The sequence below is a fragment of the Pagrus pagrus genome (assembly GCF_965226575.1).
Source record: "Pagrus pagrus genome assembly, chromosome: 15".
Taxonomy (NCBI): Eukaryota; Metazoa; Chordata; class Actinopteri; order Spariformes; family Sparidae; genus Pagrus; species Pagrus pagrus.
This window is the reverse complement of record NC_140199.1, coordinates 1,677,451-1,690,039: the sequence shown is the minus strand read 5'-3', so window position 1 is coordinate 1,690,039 and position 12,589 is coordinate 1,677,451. Positions and strand designations below refer to the sequence as shown.

Sequence of the window (12,589 nt, the reverse complement as noted above, 5' to 3'; positions counted from 1 at the left end):
GAGGTATCCACAGTGTTGCTCTTTGCAGAAGTCTGTTTCCAGGTCAGTTTTTTATGGGTTCAGTTTCTGCGATATCACGTTTGGCTCTCAATTGCGGCAATAAACTCTGATCGATACCTTTGACTGGCTTCCTCTCTATACTAGCAGTTGCTGAGGCTTATGGGTTTTGTAGTATTAAGAGTCAGCTGACATACCAAACTGACAACACAGCCTCCGAGAAGACAGAGGCCAGTATGACGACAGGGAGTACAGTGCCCAGGTGGTCTTCTTGCGAGTTAGCCTGCATGCTGCTGGCTAAGTGACTGCAGCTACATTTGCAGCAGCTATTAGTTTCTTCAGCAACAAAGCTGCTGTTGTCTGTGTGCAATGTCCTTATACACAATGTTGAGCCTCTTGTGCAGTGAAAATGTAAGAAGTAACGAGCATTGTGAGCATTTTGTTGTTGCAGCTCTGGTCACTGTAAAAGTTTCTTCACTGACTGTTTGCACTGCTGTTTTAAATATTACCGTTAACACGATATTTCACTGCCATTACAACCCAAACATTTGGATGTGGGTTTTCTCAGTCGAGCTCGAAAATGAACAGAACAAAATAGAACATCACTTCACTGCAGGGATCAAACTTATTCAAAGGAGAGGTGGACTCTGTGTTTACGACATCGATGCTTGGTGCTCAAACGTAGTGTTTCCCAGATTATCCGACTTTTAATGTGAAGATGCTGACCGTATTATCATCACCAGCTTATTGCTTCTGTGTACATTCACCCTGAAATAACTGTACATGTGTGTATGTTTCATGAGGGAGTTCAAACCTTCACTCTGTGTTTTATAAGGTCAAATAAATCACCTTAAACCGTCTCCGACTTCGTTCCAATAACCTGACACAGAATTAAATTAATCCTTCAAACCTGCACATGAAATATTATCAAGAATTATGATGTCACACTCGAACGACAGCCGTGTTTATCATCTTCTAATTTACTCTTTACATCAACTGTACAGCAGCTACATCTGATACACTCAGTGAATGCATTAACAGGACAAATATATACAGACTCCTTAAAGCGGAGAAAGTGCTATCTCCTTCCACGAATCCATCCGTACGTAAGATTTCACAGCGCGTCTATTAGGCTTCAAGACCGACACAGAAACAGTCCTAAAATTAGACCGTTAATAATAAAAATAACAATAATAATAATAATAATAATAATAATAACGTTACTTTCAATATATGCTGCTCTAAACAATGAAAGATTTCTATGTTCTAGCAGTGAAACAAGGTTTGATGGACAGTCCTTTACATTACAGGTTAGTGTCTCTATCTATTCATAATTACAGCAAATATTGTTACAGAACGAGTAAAAGTTCAATAGAAATTATACATCTGCATTTTAAATACAGCTTATTCAGAATGCTACTTCATTTGATACACACATGATAGCACTGTTAACGATATATATTACATTCAGATTTTAAAAAACAAACTGAACCATTTGAATGATGACTTGATGCCATATGTGTCAAAGTCAAGTGCAAGTTCCCTCAGTGAAGGTGTTTCTGTGGTGATCACTGCAAAACATCAAGAAGACCTGGACGTGGCTCCAGGTTCTCCTGCCTCCAACATGGGTCCTGACATATTTTCCAAAAGTGTTCAAACATTTGTCCATTGCAGATGGCTGAATTTCTGGCTCGAGTAAGGTTCTGATGAGAACTGTCACAGTTTTCTTTAGATTGACCACAGAGCTAGCGGGCATCCAGTGCCTTGCTCACAGGCTGCTCAGAAAGACAAGCCCTGGTTAAAAGATATAAATAAAGACAACTGAAGGATTGAAGAACAAGAGAACACAGAATTGGTTTCCAAGACTGTTAGCCATGTCTGTAAATCATCTGGAAGAATTTTACCAAATGCATTTTTTTAAGAGTTTTCAAAATCACTGTCTTTGAATCTTAAAACTCCTGCAGTCATTATCTTCTTACCCCCATGTTGAAATGAAATCAGGTGACATTTCATAGTCAACAAAATATTTCTGTCATAACAGAAATAACTGGAGAAAAAAACAACCAAAATATCTTCTGCTGTGATCCGAGTCTCCAGAAGCCCCGAGATCCCAAACTGATCTGAGAAGACGTTATTTGCACCCTCACCCACTTCAGACGGGACGGGCACTAACACCTTTATATTAGCAGCTGCAGTGAAGATTTCGTTTTTTTAAAAAAGGTTGTAAATCACGTCTTTTGAAATCAACTTGGGATCTTTGGGTTTCTGGAAACCTGGATTGTGTTTGGAGCCAATTTGTGTTTCTTCAGTTTAATTAATTCCCCAGCTACTTCAGTTGTTAAGCAGATTGCTTCAATGCTGTTTTGCTGTGAAGCTCCAGAAATGTTTTGGAGGTCATTAAACAATGACTGAATTTTCTGGTACAGGGCACCAAGCTGTCGTCTTTAAACCACTCTAAGTGTGCATCACAACAGAATGGTCCAAACCATCGTGGGAGTTTTCAGTTGCATGTTTGTCTCTGAAACCAAGAAACTGAAGCTAAGATGGCTTCCTGGAAACACTTTCTGTCTACAGTAGATGTGATGATGATTTCAGTAAAATGAACTTGAAGTCTGTTCTGTAGGCACTTGTTGTATGCAGGTCAAATCTGGCCTCTCCAGCTGAAGGTGAGCTGAGAAAAGTCCTGCAGAGCTCATTTCTCACTGATGCACATTCTGTCTGGATGATTCAATAAGTTAATGTGACTTCTGAGAGGCGACAGAAAATGAAATCGCTGCAGATGAGTGTGTTTCAGTCTACCTACACCACCCTGACGACAAAACGTTCTGCTTTTGAGGTGTACATGCCGTCCGTTCAGCAGCAGCACGGGAAACCCGGATCTTCTGTTTGAAAATAAGCAGAGAGAAGGCTGCAGGCGTTTCTCACAGATAAACACGGATACATTAATAACTTAAGAATGCATGAAAAGAAAAGTGAAAGTTGGGAAAGGATTTTTAAAGATAATGCAGGTGAGCACGTCAGGTACTTGTGCTACAACAGAAAGTGGTTTCTTATCAGTTTGGACCACACCGCTGAAGAGATGATGAAGTGCTCCAAATCAGCACCCGTCTTCATGTCCAAAGGGGGTCTGAACTGCACCATCAGGCCCAGCCAGGTGGTTCTGTCTCCTTTCGCGGGCTCAGAGAGTTTTTCCCAGAAGCACATTGAAGGTTAAAATGCCTCTTGGGTGAGTCTTTAGGAAAAGTCTGTACAGTATCTAAAGCGGGTAGTTGTATGAGAAGTGGACGTGCAGCCCGTTCACCGGGTGAACTATCGGCACCGTCTGCATCTTGGGAAAGTTCTCTGTGGCCAGAGTCCATTTGCAAGTCCCGATCAGCTCCACAGCCAGAGTCTTTAGGATGATCTGTGCAAGTTCTTTCCCTACGCAGCTCCGCACGCCGCCGCCGAACGGAACGTAGCTGAACCGCGACGACCGACTCTCCTCCCGGTCCGGGCCGAACCGGTCTGGGTCAAACAGCTCCGGGCTCTGGAAGACCGCTGCGGTCTCATGAGTGTCCCGGATGCTGTACATTACACTCCAGCCTTTGGGGATCTGGTAGCCCTGTGAGATTAGGACAGAAATCCATTAATAAACAAGCACAGGACAAAGAAGATGATTTTTATTACTTGTAAACTTTTTCTCGTTTGTTTTTCAGCTTCATGTTTTCATTAATTCGTTCCGTTAATCCAGACTTCATTATAACCTAATCCCAATAACTTCTGCAGTTGGGATTCCTTGTTTGGGCTTTCAGGAAGACGCACTTGAATGAACAGGAATAATTACATTTCCAATGCTGCAATTACTTCTCAGCTATAAGAGTTTATACCCCGGGCCTCTATCAGCCTTTCGCAATGAACAGGGTAAATTGGGGGCACGCTGAGGGCAGGGAAGGGGCATTTAAGGACGAGGGATGAGGGCATGTAAGAGCAGTTTCTCAGCAAAGGCCACGCAACTCTATGTGAACGTTTTTGTCTGGCACAGCTCAGCCAGTCGTGCTACGCAACAGATGGTGAGATTTAGTTTTCCTCCAGCCTGAGGATGTAGTTCATGACACATCTGAAGAAGAGCTTGTGCCCATCAACCATGGAGGTAAATGTTCAGCAGAAAATTATAGTGTGCAGACTATTTTGAACTATCTTTGGAGGATATTTTCAAACTAAAATTCCCGATTTCACACCAAGAATTTCGCTGAATGTTGAAATGTTTTCGGGGTTAGGGTTCCACCAAAATGCTGCATGTGTTGTCAGTTTACCCCGGCTTTTTTAAAGAACATCAGGGACGTTCATGTCATGTCTGCATCTCCACAACCAGAAACAAGGAGTTTGGTGACGTACATGTATGACTCACAGTTTTGCAGAAAAGGTTTTTGCACAAAGCTGCAGGGTTGCACATAATTCAAACGGAGTTAACACGCTTGGATGTGCACCCCTTTATAAACTTTTTTTCATTCATTAATAAAAGACCTCACCAATCAATGAAACTGCATTTCAACTGGAGTCATCGTCTGCAGCTCCAGGAGAAGGTGCAAGAGTTGTTGTTATTGTCTTTTATTTATCTAAAAATAATTAGAACAAGTATTTTGCACTTGTCAGTTTATGAGATGGTCTTTGTCGCACCTGTTCTGTAGATTTCTTCCTGCATGTTGTCATGTAGCTTTGGAAAGAAGCTAAAATTTCAATTAAAGGAAACATATGACGTCCTCGGTACTTTTATCACAGGAGAAAGAAAACCCACATATGAAGGGCAGAGACTTGAACTTACATCTAATTCAAATGTCTGCAGGGCTGTCCGATAACCTCCGGAGACCGGCGGCAGGAAGCGGAGCACCTCTTTGACGACACAGTCGACGTAGCGGAGCTGGCTCAGCTTGTCCAGGCTCAGATACGGTACATGAGACTGGGACTGTGGGAAACCGTCGCTGTGGTTCTGGAGACAGCCTCCGTTCAGCAGGCAGCTTGTCTCGGTGTCGGCAGCGTCCTCCTCCTTCTCCGTGGTGACACTGAATGGGCTGTTGGACTCGTGGCCGAGGCCCTCGGCCTCCAGCTCGACTCTGGCCCTCTCCACCACCGCTGGATGGCGGAGGAGCTGCAGAATCAGCGATGTGGAGGCGCTGGCTGTGGTGGAGTGAGCGGCAAAGATCAACTCCACTGCCGTTTCCTGCAGAGCGGAGAGATGGAATGATACGTCATTTTAATTTAGGTTTACTTGAAATTCAATGTGATGTCTTGCGTGTCCGTATCTTAAAAGTTGTGCAGTCCGATCCCATCAAAACTAATATCATTACTGTCACTTCACTCTGGTACCTTGAGCTCCTGGATGCTGAGCTCATGGCCGTGCTCCTTGGAGCTGGAGAGCATGTAGTCGAAGGCGTCGTAGTATTCCTCCTCCGCCTGCTGCCGCTCCATCTTTTCCTCAATGATCTTCTCCATGTTGGCGTGAAGGATTTCTCTGGCTTTGATCCCCTGGACAGAGAACCAAAATGTCAATACAGCCAGTAAAAATGAATCTAGTGGAGATATGCAGTATGGTTTTTAATAAAATCTATGACATGCCATGGTCCAAGGAGCGTTTGTATTGAATAACCCATGTAGAAATTCACGCAGAGAAAAGGGCAGCACATCAAAAGCTTGTTAAAAGTGTCTAAAGATGAATAAACTGGCTTCTTCGCGATCTCTCACCTTGCGGAGCCCACTGAGCGGAGCGTCTATGGGCAGCGAGAACAGGTTGTTCATCAGCTGCTCGAAGATTTGTGCCAGGTAAACTATGCGCTCCTCCTCCATCTGCAGACCGAGCAGGACCTTGATGGCGATGCGGAACGTGAGCGACCTGGCGGCGCTGTAAACGTCGATGGCGCCCGGCTCTGAGCACCACTTGGCGATTTCAGACTTGACGACGTCCTGCAGCCGGGGCAGGTATGACTCCAGAGCCCCCCGGCTAAACACTTTGGCCAGGATCTTGAAAGGGTGAAGGAAACAAAGAGAGAGGAGTCATAAAAAGTTATAACCTTGTACACGACAGTCAACACCTCTCAGTACTAAAGAGGAGGACAGGGTGGGGTGGGTGAGGATGTAGAAGATACAGGAGATAAGACAGGACAGGGTGGAGAGGACAGAACGTAAACACTGGATAGGTTTGTCTTCATCTTCGACTTGGATTGCAGCGGACGAGCTGTATGGAGACATTTCATGTTTTTTTGGTTGTTTTTTCTGTTTTAAAACAAGTCTCCAGCTGCTTCAGTTGTTTAGGAGAATGCTTCAAGAAATGTTTAGTGGACTACGACCCCGGGACGACGGTTTGTGGCGACCAAAACAGGATTTTAAGTGAGAACATGTTTTCCTCGCCCTCATGAAGTGGATTTTGTGCCAAAATCTAACCAGATCAGATGCATCAGCATTTTCAAAACATAGAATTTAACCTAAGTTCCAACATAAAGAAATCTCATTTGCAGAAATATCCATCGCCCAGATGTATTCTGGCGTTTGGGCTGAATCTCAATAATAAATGTTTAACTTTCCTCCATCTTGCCTCCACTTAGCGCTCCCTGTTTATTTGCCAGATGACAATCCTCGAGAGCAGAAACAGCTTCACAGTCTGAACCTCCACTGATCATTTCCTACCTTTCTCTTCTTCTTGTGCAGATCTCCGATGGAGTTGACCAGCGTGTTGGGTCCCAGGATGATGCGGGTGCTCTGGGGCCACTGTGTGCACACCAGGCTGTGCTCGCCCAGCAGGATCTTACGGATGTTTTCCGCCCCCGTCACCCTGATGACGGGTTTCCCCAGCAGGTGAGTCTTAAAGACGTTGCCGTGACGCTCTCTGCGCGAGATGTGGAAGTTGGATCCCTGAACAGCGGAGAGAAGAAGAAACCTGGATTAGTCCAGTCGACAGAATGAATGTCGGCAGCTTTTGCTGTAAAGATACGTTTGCATTTGTGTGTCATAGCGATCATATAGACATTCATACACAACGTCTCACATCACGTTCACGTTAAATGTTTATGACCTGACTTTTATATCAGGAGATGAGGGGACGGTGGTGCAGCTGCCAAGTCAGTGACCACAGTTTGAGACTGTGTTTCAACATCTGTGAGCCTGAAAACACTGAATATTTTTAAACCTCAGAACATTTTCCAGCTGTGTTTGTGCCAAAACCTGACGAGAGCTTAAGAAACGTTAAGTTTCAACAAATCTCTGGTTCTTGGGTTGAATTGTGCCTCCACAGATTTCACTTCATTATTCGAGAGTTCACCTTCTGTTTTTTGGTCCAGTTTGTTTGGTTGCTAGTTCACAGGAAACTCAAAAATAACATTTATTGAAAGAAAAAATTTCTCCATTTGAAAAGAAACAAGTTTTTTATCTTCTTTGAGTGCAAATCGTATCCCTCTATTGTCACTACAGCTATTTACATGATAAAAAAACCTTATTATCTCGGCTCGATGATCAGAACCCGACCGACATGTCGGTTATCGATATTTATCTCGTACATATTTATCAGTGTGAGTGTATTTGAGCCGATATAAAAACTAATAATGCAGAAAAAAGATGTTTGGGCTCGTTTATATTTGTTACAGTCACAGTGAAGTTTATTGTTAAACTGTGAAATATTCTGCTTCTTTGTCTGAGTGTTTTAAAATCACATCTGAGGGATCATTTTAAAAAAAAAAGTGTGTGTATCAGCTGGCATCTGGCTCAAAAATCAAGTATTGGTCAGGATCTCCTTCTGATTGCCTGACTTCGGATGTCCACATACTTTTGGCCACAGTGACGATAGACCTATATTTTTTATTTTCCTTCATCTGTCAGGTTTTCTCTGCTTGATTTAAGCATATTTAGAAACATGATGTCGAGTCGACATGAAGCGTTTGAGCGGAGAGAATTAAACTCAGAGAAGGATCGTCACGTGCGCTGCGGCGGTGTGTGTGTGTGTGTGTGTGTGTGTGTGTGTGTGTGTGTGTGTGTGGAGGATGGATGTTTGGAAGGAGAGAGAGAGAGATGAAGGGATGAGAGAGCGCATTCCTCACGGCTGCAGAGGCAGACAGACGGACGGACAGGGAGGAGGGAGAGCTGGAAGAATTGAACAGAAAACGTCTGTTTTTGCTCCGCGAGAAGGAATTACGCACCGAGCATCAAGTCCGCACACGCCGCATTAACAACAGAACTCAGCCTGCACAAGAATCCGCGGAGCTGCTCAAAGCTTCCCGCGCTCCAGACACATCATCGATAATCTGATTATTAACACATCCTGCAGCCATCCGGCGTTTAAAGCCTGTTAATTAAAAAACCTGCAGGAGAATCTGATAAAAATGCACAAGTGACATGAAAAGAAACACACACACACACACACACATACACACACACACACACACACACGTGTGCGCAGGGGACTAACCTATATTTTGGAAAAGCTTGTAAAAAGTCAAACTACCGCAGCCCAGACGTGTCAACTCTCTCACCTGGAACAGCCAGTGGAAAGTCTCCCCGACCAGCGGCCAGCCCATGGAGCCCTTCGGCAGCGGCAGGCTGCTCTCTTTGTCCCGGGTCAGGCTCCAGCGGAGGCTCCACAGCTGCCGGGTCAGCGCCAGCAGCAGGAGCGCGGACAGGACCGAGGTGAGCGCGGTGGCCAGGGCCGACAGCACCCCGAACTGGGCCAGGGGTAACATCTCCTCCGAGCCGGTCCGCTTCCCAGCATCCACCTGTGTCTGTGCGTAAAGGCGCGTGTGTCCCCGTTCAAAACTCTGTCGCGTAAATCTCCTCCGGCCAGTTTCTCCTCCTGCTGCCTCTTCTTCTTCTCTCCTGTAATAAACTCTGTCCACATACAGATAAAGGTGTTAGCTCGGTGCGGGCGGGTTTACCTGCAGCTGCACCAGAGAAGCGGAGAAGAATGAATCCAGAGTCAGTCTGAACTCTTCTCTGGAGGCAGCCGCGCTTTTTACAGCTAGTTAGAGAACGACATTAGCAACAATCACAGTGACTGGCCCTCAGCCTCCTGCTTCATCCAGACACATGCGCTGATGATGCACTTGTTGAATACATTTGATAGTATTTTGTCTCGTTCTCCTTCCACAAATCAGAGAAGGAAAGTCCGTGTTTTGAACTGATCTGTTGCTAACAGTCATCAGACCGGATGGATGCGCCTGCACACACTCATGTCTGACTGTGGATGAGCTTCATGAGAAACTCTCCTGTGAGGAAACTCCCCTTCATTCCGCTGCTCCTTCAACATGAGGAGTAGCTGTCAACTATTCCAAATAGTTTTACAGGTTTACATGCGCCGGCTTGTCTATTAGGTTATGCGCCTTTATAGGTACAGTTCAGGGGGCTCAGTCGCCCCCCGGGCGGCCCGAGGTTTATAGAGCAATGGCAATAAATCAGCTTTTTAAAAAAACACACACAGAAGAAGAAGAAAGGGGGATTTGAATACAGTGAGCTGCGGTGTGGCGCGGATCAACAGCGCTGCTAAAGTAAACTAGAGGTGAGCGCAAAGTTAAATAAAGTCGTCACCGACTCATTTTCTCAGTGTGATAGAAGAAGTTTTCTCTCCGTATCGAGACTCAAACAGCGGACTCACCTCCAGCCAGCCTCCCGACGAGCGCTGAGGACAATCCGTGTGCGTTAAAAGCAAAGTTTCCCCTCTCTTCTCTTCTCCTCCTCCGTCAGACCGGTGCCTGTTCCTCCACACTGAGCGGGGCTGCGGGGGGTTTTATAGAAGAGGCTGCGCGGCGTGATCCACCTTCAGCGGATGACGTTGGTCTGAATATGTTAAAGAGGCTCGATCATTCACGGCGCGGACCGGAGAGAGTTTAGAGAAGGAAAAAAAAGTTTGGAGATCAGAGTAGAGAGAGAGAGAGAGAGAGAGAGAGAGTGTGTGTGTGTGTGTGTGTGGAGGCGGCTGGAGGAAACTCGCAGGTAGCCAATCAGCCTGGAGACGTTTCAGAGTTTGGCGCACGTTTGAGGAGCGAGTTCACCGCATCCAGAGCGTCTGCAGGCGGCCTGTGAGTCCAGGAGGAGACCGGGAGCAGGAGGAACACGCACCGGTTGGATCGGGATTTTAAAATAGCAGCTTTATTTACTTATTTATTATTATTATGTATTTATTTACTGCACTTAATCAAGTTAGATTTTAGATTTCCAGCAAATATTCTAAACATGTTCTGCACATTAAAGTCTCCTGCAGATAAAGTTTATTTTTCAGTGACACGATGTTAAAACAGACGGAAGCTGCAGATTTATGTCTCTTGTTCATCAGAAGACGCTTGTTGGAAATCATTCAGGAGATTTTAAAGGTCAAACAAAGTAAGATTACTTTTGGGTAATTTTTGCTTTTCTCCTCTGAAGCTTCCCGAGAAAGAAAAAAAAAAAAGGCCTCATCCACATGAGATGGATTTTACGCACAGTCGTGCCGAGAGGCCTGTCCGTGCGTAATGTTCTTTTATTGTTGATATTTTTAATTTTAAAATAGTGTTTTCATTTTTAATCCACCAAACCTCCACGATGCTCTTTTATCTCCTCACTGTCTGCTCTGTAATCCGGGCACATTCGCATTCTGGCTACTGGAGCGATGAAGATAAGTGGATGCCTAATTTCCCGACTGTCTGGGCTCTCTGTTGTGGCTGAGGATGACTCATGGATTTGGCCTTTTGTCAGATTCCGCAGCGTTTTTTAAGCTCACAAACAAAAAGCGTCAATTAACATACTTTGTGTTTGACACTTTCAGTGTGTTGTGTGATTTGTTTCGGGTTAATGGAAGCGGAGGGTTTGGACACGAGAGCCGGAGCCTGTGCGCGCGCTTCCAGCTGTTCTCGGTGTGTTTTTTATCAGTTTGCATCTGACAGTGTTGACTGAGACTGTTGGGTTTCACACCTTCAATTAAAAGCAGGATTTCTGTGGCAGCAGGGAAATGCACTCAGCTGTAGGAGCTCGTTTCTGCGCGTTTATCATTAAAAATAAATAAAGTTAATCACAGTTGTTTTGTGGAAACGCTGCAGATGTGATGAAGCTCCAACACAAACTCACTGCATGTCATTAAATATATATTAGACTGTGATTCATCTTCTAACAGGAGTCCAGGTTAATGATTTATTTTATAAAATATGCATTTTAATAATTTTAAAAATAAAAATAAAGCTCACATGTTTTTAGTCCACATGTTTTAATTTTTGCACCATTTTCTGTAAGAAAAAAGAGAAAATGCTGTGTATTATTTTTCTTTGCTTCTTCATGTTTGATCTTTATAATTAAAAACAGTTAAATATTATATTCTCAGAGCCATAAATCTCCAGCTGACAGCCGGCAGCTCTGAGCTCTGAGCTGTGGGGAATCCCCAAAGATCACACATCAAGATGAAGATAAGAAAAATGATCTCTCACATCAGCAGACGACGGCAGCTTTATTTCACAGAGATGAGAGATTATTTTATAATTTGAAAACCAAAAAATACCCTCACAGAGCCAAGAATGATAATTAATATCTTAATTTAATTTACAGGGGGGAGCTATGAAGAGAAAAACATAACATACAGCTTTTATATCCAGAGAGGGAGAGCTGACGAAATAAATGAATAAACTTTCATTATTTTCTTTACAAAATTTGGTCTTTGACAAGCTGCAGCCGGTGTTGTGTGAAGATGTCACTTCTGTCTGATTATTTACGGTCCAACACGTTTGGTTTTCAGCAACAATTTCTCACACTGAGAATTAAAAAAATAGTTTTGAAACAAAATCTCTCAGAAGATGCAAATATAACTATTATTATATTATTATTATTGTTTATTTTCTAACCAGGCTTTTAAGACTCTTATCCACAACTTTAGATGAACTTTGCTCTCTGAAGCTTTTTATTTGTGTGTTTGTGCCGACAGGTTTTTATTCTAATGCAGGCACCAATAACATTTGAGAAATTCATTTCATTTCCTGCAGTTTAACAACTCTGACGTGATGAAGCCGTCACTGCTCATAACACAACTGTTCACTGGACCTTCTCCTGATGTGTGGGCGAGAAAAGTCATCTCAGAAACCATCTGAATTTTAGTCGAATCACCTGAAATAAAACTGATTTTATCTGGAGAGGTGGAAAGAAACAAAGTGTATTTACTCAACCACTGAAGTTCTTGAGTATTTTCTTTTTATGTGACTTTACACTTCTACTTCACTTCATTTCAGAAGCAAGTACTGAACTTTCTACTGAACTACACTGGAACATTTTCCAGACATGTCGGCGGCGACAGAGCCGAATATTTAATCCAAAATATAATCTTCTCCTTTTTTACCTCAAACTAGTTCAAGTTGCTTCGTACGCTGCCAACATTTCTTTCCGGGTTTCATATTGTTACTGTCACTGAGTTTTAATTTTGTCATCAGAGAAAATTTCGTCCTAAAATTAAATTAAATTAAATTAAATTAAAGGAATCTTCTGACATTCAGGCACTGAGGTGTCACACACACACACACACACACACACACAGTCCTGTCGTCCCATCACACCATGCCGCTCTGCCTCGGACACTTAAAGGGCCATTCCACTAATCCTAATCCTGAGCTTTTAAAAGCTTCTGTAA

General features: G+C 43.7%; 1 protein-coding gene across 1 annotated transcript; it reads right to left on the bottom strand.

Moving 5' to 3' along the window:
* Nucleotides 1-726: 726 nt before the first annotated feature.
* cyp26c1 (cytochrome P450, family 26, subfamily C, polypeptide 1) lies at nt 727-9,660 on the bottom strand. The gene is given in 8 exon segments (XM_084374916.1): nt 727-3,598; nt 4,799-5,194; nt 5,341-5,499; nt 5,716-5,991; nt 6,655-6,879; nt 8,490-8,704; nt 8,707-8,841; nt 9,605-9,660. Coding segments are annotated over 7 exon segments (1,635 nt in total). The 5' UTR covers nt 8,726-8,841; nt 9,605-9,660; the 3' UTR covers nt 727-3,253.
* Nucleotides 9,661-12,589: the final 2,929 nt, after the last annotated feature.